The 15852-nt window shown below is 43.2% G+C and overlaps 1 protein-coding gene and 1 long non-coding RNA gene across 2 annotated transcripts; both read left to right on the top strand.

Annotated features, from left to right (window-relative positions):
* The first annotated feature begins 259 nt into the window (after positions 1 to 259).
* Positions 260 to 3879, top strand: LOC134468305 (uncharacterized). The gene is made up of 7 exons (XM_063222246.1): positions 260 to 470; positions 622 to 933; positions 1114 to 1164; positions 2151 to 2201; positions 2390 to 2431; positions 2703 to 2783; positions 3869 to 3879. Exons 1-7 carry the CDS (start codon positions 260 to 262, stop codon positions 3877 to 3879), a joined length of 759 nt encoding a protein of 252 aa, XP_063078316.1.
* Positions 3880 to 4086: 207 nt separating this feature from the next.
* Positions 4087 to 7232, top strand: LOC134468705 (uncharacterized). The gene is made up of 3 exons (XR_010038891.1): positions 4087 to 4138; positions 5630 to 5695; positions 6143 to 7232. It is a non-coding gene; the product is annotated as an uncharacterized LOC134468705 (long non-coding RNA).
* Positions 7233 to 15852: the final 8620 nt, after the last annotated feature.

Here is a 15852-nt window from a genome sequence, read left to right as displayed (position 1 = left end):
CCAAACGTCCATTCATTTATCTTTGAAGAACTATCAGCCAATTCATCATATTTTAGATAAGAAGACACATTTTTGCGCTTGATATAAGCTTTCCACTTTATCCTGATCATACCAAAGGTAACGTACTGTTTTTTGTGTGCAGGGGTGAAAGGAGCAGATTCTGACCTCACCCTGTTCATCAGTGCTGGAGGCCGTGCAGTCCTGAAATGTAGAAGTGTGCTGTATGAGAACTGCTCTTCTACTACATGGCTCTACAGCAATGCTACATGGAGCCATTGAAGAAGTTAGATTTGGAAAAGTACAAAACTCTGAATCAAACAGAGCTGAGAGACTTGGTGTTGATTCTGCATGTGGCCTGGTCATCAATGATGTCACTGCTGAGGATGCTGGACGGTACACATGTCGACAGTTTACTAAAACAGGGGAACAACGTGGAAAAGATGGTCCTGTTAATTTGGCTGTTCTTCAAGGTATGTATTTTCAAAGCATGAATTTGTTACAAGTCTACCAAAACAATGTCTTGCGTTCTACTACAGTTGTTGTATAGTAACTGTTACAAAAACAATGATTGAATGAATGAATCCTGGTCCTGATGTTGATCATACTGCATTTCTCCTCTAGTCTCTGCATCTCCAAGTGTGAGCCACATAGAGGCTGGTGGTGAAGTGTCTCTCCAGTGTCGTCTGTACACTCATGATAAGTGTAAAGGAACTGTGAAGAGTAAAGGGCTTCCTCTGAGCTGGGTGGATAACAATGGCCAGGAGCTGCTCTCCTCAGGGAACCGTGAGATGAAGGAGGAATCTCAATGCCACATCAGTATGACTGAGCAGCTCACCGATTTAAAGCCGTCTGAGAAACAGAGGACATGGACGTGTCGAGTGACTGCAGATGGAAGAGTTGAGGCCTCTGCCAACTTCACTCTTCCAGTCAAAGGTATAACTTCACATCTTCACAACACATGCATACATCCACCATACAGGCCATGGCTTTCTGTTTCTTTAGAGCAAAGACTTGATCTGACTAATACTTTTAGAGCATGAAATACCTAATGCCAAAACTAAATTACTATGTCCACCTCATGAAAACCTAATGCGTTCACTCTCTTCTCGGTAGCATCAGAGTCCATTTCCACTCCCACACCATCGTCTACCCCAGACCGTACAGGCAAGTCATGGCTTTCTGGTTCTCTAGAACAGAAAAAAAACTAAATGTCTAGCTAGAAAAAAATTAAACGACTATGTCCACCTCGTGCTGTCAATAAAGCACCTAATGCCTCCACTCTCCTCTCTGCAGGATCAGAGTTGATTTCCACTCCTACTCCACCAGCAACTCCAGACCATGCAGGCAAGCCATGTTTTGTTTCCAAGAAATTCCTAATGACAAAAAATGTTCCTTTTGAAGGTCTCTGTTGAGCTATACTGATAGGGATGCACTATAGGAGAAATTGTAGTCATGTAAACATTTTGGCTATTGTGAAACAGCTTAGGTCAGAGCCAGACAGGTGCCACCAACGTTGTGCCCGTGGGCGACAGGTAGCACTCCAGGAGCTTCTAGGTGCCCACCAAGGATGCTAATAAACAGTGACTACAAGATTTTAGTCACAGTTAATGCTTTTCTTGATTTAAATATGAGATTATTTATTCTTTACAACCTATAAACAAATTATCATTCAATAATAGTGTGATTTGAGAATGATGCCAAGACATCAGTAGAGGATTTTGAACAAAAGTAGCCCTCGGGTAGCCCTCAGTAGCCCTCGGGTAGCCCTTGGTAGCCCTCAGACCCAGAAAGGTTGGGGACCCCTGCTCTAATGCATGATGTGTATGTGTGTGTACTTACTCAACCCTGTGCTAATGTACTTCAGAAAAACCTAACCCTGCTTAGCATCTGCACTTGTTGTTCTGTATATTTCCTGTGCACTTTGTATCTGCTAGTGATGTTGGCTATGATTATGTCCTTGATTGTAAGTCGCTTTGGTTAAAAAGCATCTGCCAAATGCAATGTAATGTAATGTAATGTAATGTATGTCTATTTACAGAACATCTTTAAATGTAACCACATTTGTCCATTAGTTAAACAATAAATAAGGAGTAAGGGGTTGGGTCAGAGGTTGTTAGCCTCATGTAATGTCCTCACCATCCTCCCTGCAGGATCAAAATGGACTTCCACCCCCTCTCCACGATCACCCCCAGACGACACAGGTAATATATCTTCTTATTAAGACACATGAAGATATAGGAGAGCTTTTGAAAATGGTGCCTCATAATATCTTGTCAGCGCTTCTAAACAGAATTGCCTTTGGCTCTTTTATGGAATGTAACTCAGGTCAAGAAATTAAAAGCCAGGGTTGTGTCTGTCATTTGTAACCTCCTCATGGTGCCCTTTGCAGGACAACAGACTGACTCTTCACCAGGATCACCTAACTACATGGGTAAGCCTTGTTCTACTCTAGGCACCGGAAAACATTTAGTAGTAGGGGCTAGTGTTCCTTCATTGACTCTGAAGGTAACCAAAGTCTGCTTCATGTGTGGAGATTTTTTTCTTTCATAATCTTTCTGAATTCAGCAACAGCACCACTTATTAAATAATGTCTCCTATATCACCCCCATGACCCATGTATCCACCATGAACACATCAGACACAATGTTGGTTGACATGTTGTGCATTACATGTATGAAAACCTTTTTCTTCTTCGTCTGCAGTTCCTGTGATAGTTGCTGCAGTCGGTAGCTGCTGCCTGTTGGCTACAGTTGTGATCGTCGTCATCTGCAGAAGAAGAGCAAGTGAGGCAACTAGTAACACTATACAACTAGTAACACTACAAACAATGCAACTAGTAACTAGCCTGGGAACTCCCATACTGCCTTTAGTTCTACACAATCGTTTCGATCTGAAAGACAGTCTGGGGAGGATGACTCATAACGTACAAGATCATGGTCCCTGTCTCTGTCCAATCAGAGGGACGGGTGTGTCATAATGGCCAAGCATTCCGACCAGGGGGTCAGGATTTGGCCGATTAGCTTCACCGATTAGCAAGTCACTTCCTCGTCGCAATTCCGCCGCCACTTCGCTCAAAAGAGGGTGGACGCGATTGTTGGGTGCGCGGGTTTAGTGTTGGGCACACATAGCTATACAGGTGTGTGGTTGGGCAACTCCATGCATCCAATGCCCGTCTTCCATATATGTTTCTGTTCAATCGTAAGTCAGTCATTAACGTGTCGTGTAATTGGCTGAGTAAACTGGTGGTGGAAACGACAATAGTTCAATTTTGGCTGAATTCACTAGTCTAGCATTCCCCATTGAAATGACTGGGGGCGGGACTTATTCACTCTCTCGAGGTCTTATACTGCCTCCATGATTCCGACCTTTACAGTGTCTCTGTCCAATCAGAGAGCAAGGCAATGTGTCATAATAGCAAAGTATTCTGCCCCCTAGGGAATTGACTCTCACTTGTGATTAGGTCTGGTGGTAACCAGGAAAACTAGTAACACTACAGTACACAGTTACAGTACACAGTTGAATAATAATAGCCAACATCATATTGTCTTATACTGTAATGTATTGTATTGTATTGTATAATAAATTAGCCTATATCATATAGTAGGCCTTTATTGATCATCTCGTTATCAATATTCAATATTCAATATTCAATATATTATACTATTGATCCTATGTATTGTAGGCCTATAATTTAGAATAGAGTAATCAAGCAATTTTGGTGGTTGTCTTTCAGATTCCAAAAAGAAAGCAAGGGACACCTCTGTGAGTATTGTTAGTAGTGTTGTAATGCCAGCATTTTGAATAACATGCAATTATATTTTTGACGAATGCAGTTGTTTATTTTTGGTGAAATGTTCTCTGTGTTTAGTGGCTCAATAAGCTAAGACTCCATACCATTACGTCTGTGACCTGGGTTCGATTCTGCCCTGAGATCCTTTGCCCATCCTTCCCCATCTCTCTCTGCCCACACGCCCCACCCCCCACCCCCCCCACCCCTCTCTCTCTCTCTCTCTCTCTCTCTCACTCTCTCTCAAAAGTCCCAAAAAATATCTTGAAAAAAGAAAGTGTTTTCTTCCTCTGTCAGGGCCCCAACAGGATGCAATACACAGCTAGCCCATCACAGGAATCTCCAGCTGATGTAAGTTATGGAATAAAACATAGGCCTACAGCACCGTGCGTAATGCATTCACTTGACACATATAATTTGTTGGACCCAAAGTTTCCAATGTAGTGTAAAGAATTCCTACAAACGTTAATTAGTAAACCTGATTGTTGACATATGATTGTTGCCCCCTGCACTTTTTAAGTCGAGGTAGCCACCTTAGTAAAGGTGTACTGTGTCGGATGGTGGCCAGAGTAGGTATTGCACTGTGTAGGATGGTGGCCAGAGTAGGTATTGCACTGTGTGGGATGGTGGCCAGAGTAGGTATTGCACTGTGTGGGATGGTGGCCAGAGTAGGTATTGCACTGTGTGGGATGGTGGCCAGAGTAGGTATTGCACTGTGTAGGATGGTGGCCAGAGTAGGTATTGCACTGTGTAGGATGGTGGCCAGAGTAGGTATTGCACTGTGTAGGATGGTGGCTAGAGTAGGTATTGCACCAATAATCTTCTAGTTGAGTAAGATACCCCGAACTCCACCTACCCAATGCAAAGGAGTGTGCTCAAGTTTGGTCTCCTAAGAGGTTGGTTAGCCTTTTGGATGATAATAGTCACATGTATCTGATACCTGCTAACCCCCCACTATCCTCGTGCGCCATCCTACTTACTTCCGCACTACGTCTGGTACCTGTCCTCTGTGGAGCGATGTCGACGGTCGTCGGTAGGATTTTCGCCGGTGTTCTGACAAACGGTCCTACATTGTAATTTTATCCTACGGTAGGATGTTCTGTCAGACATGTCTGTTAAATGGTCCTACATCGCCATAGATAGACGTCAGACATGTTTGTTCAACAACTTATAAGTTAAATCCTGATTTTTCCGCAAATGTCCTTCCTGCTTCCTGCAATCGCGTCAGATCAAACAAAGTCCAGACCATGAATACGAAATGGAAATGGTAGTATTATGGGATGATCAGGACCAGGCTAACCCCCCACCCCATTGGCTAACAAATGTCCTGCAAGAAACTAAGAAAGATACTAGGATACTATCAATTTGATGACCTGACTTGTGGGTTTGATATGAGGTGTGGTGTGGGTAAGTATGGGGAAGTATTTTAAAAGGCAAATATTTGAGATGTGGTGTGGACCCTTTAAGTTTGGGGAAGTATTCTAAAAGGGAAATGCTCTACAGGGAAAGCTTTTCTGCTATTGATAAATATAGTCTCTTGTGGTGACCTCATACCCACCCACGCTTTACACACCTCTAACATGTTTCTTTACACTCCCTCTCTTCTTCTCTCCACCACAACATGTTCCTTCTATAGGTGACAGGGCTTTCAGTGTGGCTGGCTCTAAACTCTGTAACCACTTCCCACTTTCACTACGACAAAGCACTTCCATTTCCACCTTGAAAACCATGCTCATAACACTTATTATTATTATTATTATTATTATTATTATTATATTATATTATATTATATTATATTATATTATATTATATTATATTATATTATATTATATTATTTTTCAGGATGAAGAGGAATTGCACTATGCATCCCTTGACCATCTCGGAAAACCAAAGACGAGGATTTTTGATGTAAGTCACTTCGTATTTCTGTCTTCCTGTACGCCTATCTATCTGTCTGTCTTTGTCTGTCAGTCTGTCTGCGTGTCTGTCTGTCTCCCTCTCTGTCTGACGGTGTGTCTCTCTCTCTGTCGGTCTGTGTCTATCTGTCTCTCTCTCTGTCTCTCTGTCTGTCAGGTCTGTTTTTCTCTCTCTGTTTGTCGGTTTGTGTCTCCCTCTCTATCTGTCTGCCTGTCTGTTTCTATCTGTCTGTCTGTCTCCCTCTCAGTCTGTCTCCCTTTTCCCTCTCTGTCTGTCTGTCTGTCTGCCTGTCTGTCTGTCTCTCTCACTGCCTGTCTGTCTGTCTACCTATCTGTCTGACTGTCTGTCTGTCTCTCTCTCTCTCTGCTTGTCTGTCTGTCTGTCTGTCTGTCTGTCTGTCTAATGTTGTTATTCATCTGACTACTTGTGATTGTTCAGAGGCAGAGTGACGTCAATGCAACCTACAGCGCCGTGATGCCCTCTGCTGGTGACAAAAGGCACAACAACAGGCCTGCTGACCCCAACGCTCTCTATGCCACTGTGCAGAAGAAAGACAACCCTTAGACCAGGGGTGGGGAGCCTATGGTTTACTATGTAATTTGAATGTTAAGCAGTTTCATATGGAATATGATATTTTTTGTGAAGAAATCTTAGAAATTACATTTGCAATACAATTAAGTTATATTTTTCAGGGAATCAAGTGAAGGTGGGGTCTGTTGTAAAAGTGGCTGGCAATATAGGCCTAAAGTGGAGGGGGAAATCCCGGTTTGTGTTCATACTACTAAGGCCCTTGGAAGACTTCATAAAATTTGAAGTGGCCCCTCAAATGAAAACGGTTCCCCGCCCCTTTCTTCGCTCACATGTACATGTATTCTGTGTGACCTCTGCTGTAACATGTTAATTGGCACAGTTTGGAAAGCAAACTTTTTTTTTGCACATCATTTTTGGGTCATTTTGGGTGTTGATGGGAGGCTGAGTTTCATTGTACAGTATGTGTGTCATTTGTATTGTGCATTCTATTCACAGGAAATAATTGAGCAAAACCTTAGAGGTTATGTGTGAAATATTTTCCCATCTGTATTTATGTAAAATATATCTATTTTACAGTGGACTTTCTATAATTTAGGTGGGACGGTATCTGATACATTGTTTCTGCTCTAGGCACAGAGCATAACCCGTTAAAACACGCCGTAATAATTTGCTGTGACCAGAATGGCAATGGCCGAGTCGTAGTGCATTACTAAAGGCCCTGTGTGGAGTAGTACAATCTACAACCTTTCAATGACTATTACAGCGTGCCACTGGCGGTACGGCGTGCAATAAGGGGATACATTACCTTGTTTCCAATGGCCAAGCTTTTGTGTTCATTATTATTTTATTTATACACATATATGTCTTAAAATATATATTTTTTATATTCAAATAATAAGCAGTACTTTTCAAATGTAAAAAATACACAGTTTTTAGGATTACTGTATACCATTGCAGATGCTTTTCTTTGAAATAATGCTCATATTTCTGTTCCTATTTTAAATAAATCCCTTAATTTTGTCAATAAAATGATGTGTGCTGACAGCATGTGTTTCAGTTGAAGAGCAGGAGTGTGCAGAGTAACGGAGCCACCGACTATATTTCAAGTTTTAAAATGATTTTGAGTTGGGCGCCAGGCAGCGAGAAGAACACTGCCGCCGGTTTAACCTGTTACCGTCCCACAATGAATAAATAACCAGTGATAAGGCAGTAACTCAATAACTCAAGTTCCACACAAAAAAATACTTTTGTTGTTTTTTAGTAGTGCACTCTTCAAATTTACATAACATTACTTCTCAATTCAAAGCAAAACAAAACAGATAATGTCCTGTGTTATCAGTGTGTATGTGTGCGCGTTGCGTGTGTGTGTGAATGGAAACGGAGAGATGTTTTGGAGGCGGGTGAGAGACCAGCAGCAGTAGAGTTGAGAACGAGAGGAGAGAGCCAGGTGCGCAGAGATGAGTCTTTTACCGTTCTTTACACGTCGTTGCTCAGGTCTGGGTTGCAGACAGCTTGACTTTGGTGTGGGAAAACTCCTGGTCCTTGCCAGCCACGCTCATGGCAGAACAGCGCATCCAAATTCTCCGGAGACGCCCTGGTTCGTGCGAGTAGGCGAGCAAACGAGGATTCCACTGATGACTTGCCCGTCTGATCCTTTTCTCGGCACAGCAGCCTTAGGAAACGTTAGCAAAGTCTTTAAGAATTAAACGGTCATCTTTAAAGTACACCTCCATGGCGCATACTCATCTTCTTCTCGTCTTCACTCTTCAGGCTGTTGTTTGCTTGATCGTCTCACCGCCATTGAACTTGAACATGGGTGTATTTATAGCCACTCCCCAATAGCAAGGATGCATGGGAAATGTAGGAGAGAAACAAGATAACGACGCGCTCTCACTTGGGAAAGGCAGAGAGGGCATTTCGTTACACTCTCCCCCCCTTGGAGAAACAACCCTTGGTTGTGGAAAACTTTTATCCCGGGTAACAAAGAATGTCAGTGTCATCTTCTTCTGAGTAATCCGAACTAAAATGTTCATCTTTCCTACTAACATTTGTCGCAACAAGAGAATGGAAGATTTTGAAAACAGAGGCAGAATACCTGTCGTCTTCTGACGTTGGGGTTGGGTCAGACAGCAGAGAAGGCTGTACCACTGCTACTGTTGACCTAGAAGGCGCACTGCATCGGACAGGTGCGCTCCGTGGCGCGCCACAGTCGGCATCACCATGAACATCAGACGTCTTCAAAAAGTTTTTAATGGAACTCCACAGTCGTGGCCAGAATGCAACGGCATGTAACTGTCTGTATGTTTTAAATAAGCCCCGTTTGCCGTGCAGTTGCGTATGCGCGCGTAGCACCTCAGTCACCAGCGAAGATGGCACATAAAGTCGTGGTTTACTAGACTGTGCTTTCCTATACACCAGTCCAGCAGAAACTGTGTACTTGTCCCCGACCATTTCACAACCTCCTTGTAGAGAATGTAGGAGGTGACGAACAGCAGGACACTTTTGCTGCTCAGCCCTCACCTTGGAGATGGGGACTGGAAACGTCGGAGGGTGCATGGGCTGATTCACTGGCGCAGAGGAGAAGATGCCAATAGTGGGTCTGGTGACTTTCCTCGTAGCTTTGCGGTGTCTTGTAGCACGGAGGGACAGAGGAGGGCGAACCGAAGTCATTATGGAAGCCGTCTGGATCACCGGGGACACCCGGTTGGAGTCCTGTTGGCTGGCACGGGGAAACTGTTGGAGCGCGCGACGGAGCTGAGCCATCTAGGCACGCACATCAGCCACCTGTTGTTCGTGATGTTTGATATCCTGGCACAGTTTCTTCACGTATTCCAACAGACCGTTGAGCTCTCCCATCACCCGCCTCTCCAATTTGAAAAGAGCACTCCAGGGAGGAACCCTGTTGTTTTCCATGATGGAATTGCGCGCAATGCTTGGTGTATGTGTGCGGTGAAAATAATTTGTATGTGTTGATGGTGTATGAAGTAACAGGAATGTTTACAAAATAATACAAATCATAAACATTGTTTCCCTGCTTTACAATTCTAACAACACAACTTGCATTGACGCAATACACTGACTATAGGCCGGAAGGTGACCCTCGAAAAGTGCTTCAGAAACCCAACTTCGCTCCACAGCCTCTGAACAAACAGATATTCAGTTCATAAAAAAGAAAGACTTATATAGAGGATTTAAAACCTCAGTTCGGATTTGTCCGCACTGCAAGGCTATTCAAATTCGCAACGTGTAATGACGAACTACTGTCTCCGAGGCGTATGTAGATATTCGGCCGGCGTAATAATACTTTTCGCCTCGAGAGGTGCCACGGTTGAGGCGTCATCAGAAGGAACGAATCAGCTAACTGCTATGTCAGCTGAGATGATGAGTAAACGGAAGTAGCATGGCTACCAAAGGAGCTGGTCGATCATCTAGTAGTACCGAGGAAGATGAAATCTCGACCGAAAATGTACAAAAAAAAGACATCTTCGAAACGCAAGTTGTGTTACATGCATATATCTTCGGTCAAGCATGAAGAAACACAGAATTTCATCAACATACGGTGGAATACATATCGAAATTTTCGGCAGTGGCTAGAATTGAAGGGTGAGTGCAGAGACGTAGCAGAACATTTTAAGCAATGTATTGGAGTTTGACGAAATTCCCGAGGATGCGGCTTTCCATCCCACATGCTACCGGAGGTTTATTGACAAGCGGGAAATTTAACGAGTCACACGGCGTGTCTTGCGAGAGGCAGAGAGGGGAGATGGCCAACAAGACCCCCAAACTAGCCAGGCTACCTCCGCTTCATCGGCTGTGACCACCACTCCGACCAGGAAACTGCGATCCAGATCAAGCTTGGCCATCACGAGCTCTGGCCCCGTTCATCCTGCTGTCTGCATGATTTGCAAGAGTGGCAGACGTCAAAAAGAACGAAAACACAGACTTTAACCGCAGGTAAGACTACTCTCACCCCCACCACACAGTCTATGCGAATGCATCCCATCCCCCAAACCACACACACACACACACACACACACACACACACACACACACACACACACACACACACACACACACACACACACACACACACACACACACACACACACACACACACAGATGTTAGTAGAAGTTGACTGACTATCTAGCCCACACTGCTGCACAATCATTGTTTTTTTGTCTAATTCTAATATGAATGCACGTGTGAATATGCATAACGTGTTATGTATGTGTGTGGGTGTGAAATTACATTCCAATAGCCTGCAAAACATCCCCATGCCTATAGTACCCCCAGTGTTTTAGGTTTTAGATGTTTGAATGAATCACACTTTGTCTTAAATAGGATAGGGTGTATGTTTATATGGATGTCAAATCATGCCTGATGTTGATATGACACTGAATATCTGTTCAGAAATGTGGCTCCTCAGCCTGATGGCCTGTCTGGTTAAGACACTGCTTCTGCCATCCCATCCCCCGTGCCATTCCCCTACCCCCACTACCCCCTCTCTCATTTGTACACTTGGGATTTTTTTCCGCTTCTGTCCCTGGCAGCCCTCAGTGACTAGGCTCAAGAGGTGTGTCCTGGCTGTGCTGTACATCTGTGTGCTTAACCCCTTAGCGCAGCACCTATGTTATAACCTTACTGTCACCAAAATTGTAATATGTATGTCTTTAATCTGTTACTTGCTTCTGCACTGTCATAGCAATGTTGTTATGATGTAGTTTTCAGCAAATAGTGAATAGGCCCGCTGGCAACCCCATCTGCAGTAAGAGGCTACGGAATGCTTTTTTTGGGGGTGCAACACCCATCGCCATTTTTTTTTAACAATACCACTCCACCAGGAAAAATGTCTAATTGTTTGCCTGTCTATTTATTCATTCTTTTTTTCTTTTCTTTTGTACAAGGCAAGTTGCAGGAAGCAGCTGAAGTAAAGGAAGACCAGAGCATCCTCATTCACATCAAGGACAGAGACTGTGTGGCTCTGGAGGTGCAGTACCACAGAAGTTGCTACAGAGAGTACACAAGGTTTTTGAGTGAGCCTGTGTCAGAGCAGAGAAAGAACAGTAAAGTCAATCTTAATTTTATATAGAAACACAGTACAATGTGTGTCCTTATGATTGAGACAGTTTGTTCTCACAACATGGATCTCACAACGAAAGCTCTCACAACACACATCTTCTTATATATTTTTGTAAGGATTGGGCCAACATTTGATCTGAGCTACAAGTTATTCTGCGAGAGGGTAATCCGCCAAAGGCTGCTGATCAACCAAGAGGTGCTGAGGATGAGCCAACTGAGGAAGGCCTTTATTGCCCTTGTGCAGTCAAGTGAAGGTGTTGATGCTTCACCTACAGGTAATTGCAAGTCAGTGTATTACGAATTTGTCCAAATCCAAGGGAAAGTTCACACATGTGTCTTAAAGGACCACTTCAGTCAATTTCAATATGCCTGTTGTATTGCTCATACCCTTGACTTGTCAGTACACGTGATGGCACATTTTTCGGCTCAGCCCTTTCCGAGATATGAGCTATTCTAATGGGGGCAGGGTGTGTTTACATTTACATTGTTTACAACATAGGCCTACTCCAAAATATTTAAAGGGTGTCACTGTTTGCTAGTTGTCGGCTGATGTTGTATAACCTTTTGGATGTTTTTGGGAATAAATAAAAATGTTTTTTGAAATGTAAACAAAGCGCTGCCCTCATCACAATGACCAGAATCTCGGAAAAGGCTGAAGAAGAAGAAAAATAAATCTCTAGTACTGACACGTCCAGGGTAGTGTGAGCATTACAACTGCATGTTGAAATTGACTAAACTTATTCTCTAACACTCTGCTTGTCATCTGCACATACTGTACTTGTAATATTTTGAAATAAGGAGGATGGCAGTATTCTTGATAGTGTGATGTTCGTTACCGGAATACTTGGTATTATATCTGTTGCATAGCAAGTAAACTCCACCAATATTATTTATTCACTCCGAGTTAATTTGTGAGGGTGGCTATTGCATATCAGCGACAACATGAAGCTCCACTATGCTTGTACTGATATGCCTTTTTTTTGTTGATTTTTGTTACAGACAGGCTATATTGAAGAAGAGGCTCAGTCGTGATTTTACTCAGCTAGTGTTCCACACCCCCGCCAAACGCAACACATCTGAACTGGTTTTTGCTGAGAACTTGTCGACGAATGCAGTCTTGGACTTGTTACCATCAGGTGCGGAGACGACTCAGTCCAGCGAAATGAGCCAGACAGACAGCGACACGGAAAGGAGGAAGGCAAAGCAACCAGCCACAGCAGAGGAGACACGGACACTTTACACAGCAGCTTTGCTTTTCAAGAGGCTGCTTAGTCACAGTCCTGGCATGTCATGCCCATGGCCCCCAACTGCAGTAAACTTCAATCTCACTGAAGTCATTTGCTGTGGCATGCGCAAAAGATGTGTACCTGGATGCTTTCACAGATCTGGGGAGTGACTTTAACCTGGCTCAATCTACATTTGCCCTACTATGCAAATATGTCTGTCATCTCTCTGATCAGTTAATACCAGTACATGAAATGCCGGTTCATGTGTATGCCACTTGTTTTGAGTTTTATTATTTGTTGTATAGTTATTAGTGAATAAATGAATACATGAATACCTGAATGGTCCTTATCATTGATCATTAGATTATTTCCATTTATTAATGTGAATATGAAAAGGTAACCTTATCATCCACTTGCATAATAGTTGTTGGTGCTATAAACAAAGCACTGTTACAATCACTTAGAGGGTTATCAATAGCCTGGGTTATCTATAGCCTACTTATTGTAATTGTTTCCATTAATTGCTCAAACCCACAGTATGAAATGTCAATTGCAAAATTGTGCCTTGTGTTATAAATTAAAGCACTGTTTATAATTTATTTAGAACTTATTCCAATCCAGAGATATATGCATGAGTATTATTTTTGATAATTGTTATTATATGTGAACATGAAAAGGTAACCTTATCATCCACTTGCACAATAGTTGTTGGTGCTATAAACAAAGCACTGTTTGGAGTTACAATCACTTAGAGGGTTATCAATAGCCTGGGTTATCTACAGCCTACTTATTGCAATTGTTTCCATTAATTGCTCAAATCCACAGTATGAAATGTCAATTGCATAATTGTGCTTTGTTCAGTAAATAAAGCACTATTTATTATTTATTTAGAATTTTTTTCCAATCCAGAAATGTAGGCACGAGTATTATTTTTGATAATTGTTTATTATATAATACCCTCTTCAAAAGGGTATTTTGGGAGATTCTTATAGGTAGGTCAGACTTAACAACAACAGACGGCTTGTCATTATTTTCAGTTTTTCAGACGGCTTGCCACTTTTTTCCCCGTAAATCGGCTACGTGATTGGTTTAAAACGGTCACATGGTGTCCAGTGACGTAAAAATCGTCATTCCCTACAGAGGATAAGATTTCTTACTAAAATGTCACCGTTTTAATTACGTGCACGATTACATGAAGCGGACATTTCACGGTAAGTTGAACATAGCTTTGGTCGTTTCATAATCTAATGGACCTGCTGTTCGGAAGCTGTGGAGCGAGGTTGAACGAAAAGGGCTGTCACCCTACGGCCTACTAGGCAATACTTTCAAACTGCATCCACCGTTTTTTTTTGTAATCCGCTCAGTTCAAAGTCAGCCCTTTTCAGTTCAGTTCGGAAGAGTATATTAAAGTCAATTAAAGCATAGCTTTCATTAAAGTGTCCAACTTTCAAAAGCACTGAAAACGTAATTGTAATGGGTCATCTGTAACGGAGCCACCGACTATATTTCAAGTTTTAAAATGATTTTGAGTTGGGCGCCAGGCAGCGAGAAGAACACTGCCGTCGGTTTAACCTGTTACCGTCCCACAATGAATAAATAACCAGTGATAAGGCAATAACTCAATAACTCAAGTTCCACACAAAAAATACTTTTGTTGTTTTTTTAGTAGTGCACTCTTCAAATTATTTACATAACATTACTTCTCAATTCAAAGCAAAACAAAACAGATAATGTCCTGTGTTATCAGTGTGTATGTGTGCGCGTTGCGTGTGTGTGTGAATGGAAACGGAGAGATGGTTTACGGAGGCGGGTGAGAGACCAGCAGCAGTAGAGTTGAGAACGAGAGGAGAGAGCCAGGTGCGCAGAGATGAGTCTTTTACCGTTCTTTACACGTCGTTGCTCAGGTCTGGGTTGCAGACAGCTTGACTTTGGTGTGGGAAAACTCCTGGTCCTTGCCAGCCACGCTCATGGCAGAACAGCGCATCCAAATTCTCCGGAGACGCCCTGGTTCGTGCGAGTAGGCGAGCAAACGAGGATTCCACTGATGACTTGCCCGTCTGATCCTTTTCTCGGCACAGCAGCCTTAGGAAACGTTAGCAAAGTCTTTAAGAATTAAACGGTCATCTTGAAAGTACACCTCCATGGCGCATACTCGTCTTCTTCTCGTCTTCACTCTTCAGGCTGTTGTTTGCTTGATCGTCTCACCGCCATTGAACTTGAACATGGGTGTATTTATAGCCACTCCCCAATAGCAAGGATGCATGGGAAATGTAGGAGAGAAAAAAGATAACGACGCGCTCTCACTTGGGAAAGGCAGAGAGGGCATTTCGTTACAGCAGAGTGCATGGTGGTGGTAGCCTGATTATCATCATGACTTTCAAATCTCTTCAAGACTTGGTCTGACCAAGAGCATAACAACCAACATTCTCAAACAGCATGGTTGACCCGCCTCCCTCGGTTTGCTACTGGTCGAGGGCAGAACAGGCTGAGCCAAAGTTTAAACCAAATAGAATGTCTCTGCTTAAACCAGGTCACTGCCTTGAACATGCCTGAACCTCTACCCAGAACCGTTGGTGATGCTCAAAGTCAATTGCTTCCTGACAAAGTGGGTGGAGTTCCCGATTGTTAGCCTGATTATCATCGACTTTCAAATCTCTTCGAGATTTGGTCTGACCAAGAGCATAACAATTATCATTTCCCAAACAGCATTTCCCCAATTTCCTCCCTTGGTTTGGTAATGATTGTTTGCTTCCCAAAAAAGTGTGAGGAGTTCCTGTATTTGTGGGAACTCAGAAAGTACTTGCATTGACTCCTGACCTGACTAGTAGCTGAGGCTGTTGCGTCACTAGGAGGGCACGGCCTGGCTACCCGATTGTACCTGAACAAGCCATTTTCCTGAAATCTACAAAGTTCCTCTGCACTGTACATCCACATAATGACTTTTTTTTTTTTACTCCCGAACCTGCCAGGTTGGTGCAATTTTGTTGTGTGCTGTGGGCAGTGAACACTTGTGCCCTGTGGAATGCTATGTCACAATGACAATGGGAGTTGGAGTTAGGGCCTCTGCACACCGGCTCCGACAAAGTGCAACGCACTTTTGCTTCCGACAGAATTCGGACCCCCAAACCCAATTTCACCCGAACATTGCATTGATAGTCAATGGGCGGCGCCGACAAAACAGAACGTTGGGTTACGGATGTAACCTTGGTTCTGTGAAGGAAAGAAAGGCTGCCAGACGGCTAGCCCAAGGGGCTGGAATATAATCCGCGCATGCGCGAGTTCTGAGGTACACTTATATCAAAACTTCATCA

Source organism: Engraulis encrasicolus, chromosome 18, assembly GCF_034702125.1.
Source record: "Engraulis encrasicolus isolate BLACKSEA-1 chromosome 18, IST_EnEncr_1.0, whole genome shotgun sequence".
Taxonomy (NCBI): domain Eukaryota; kingdom Metazoa; phylum Chordata; class Actinopteri; order Clupeiformes; family Engraulidae; genus Engraulis; species Engraulis encrasicolus.
The sequence above is the reverse complement of the archived record's forward strand: the minus strand, read 5'-3'. Positions and strand labels throughout refer to the sequence as shown.

What these genes read in the sequence shown, in the direction of transcription:
- LOC134468305 (XM_063222246.1), top strand. Translation starts at nt 260, where the DNA reads ATGCTACATGGAGCCATTGAAGAAGTTAGATTTGGAAAAGTACAAAAC. An exon ending in ATCACCCCCAGACGACACAG is followed by an intron (nt 2,202 to 2,389) that starts GTAATATATCTT and finishes TGCCCTTTGCAG; the next exon opens with GACAACAGACTGACTCTTCA. An exon ending in AGGATCACCTAACTACATGG is followed by an intron (nt 2,432 to 2,702) that starts GTAAGCCTTGTT and finishes CTTCGTCTGCAG; the next exon opens with TTCCTGTGATAGTTGCTGCA.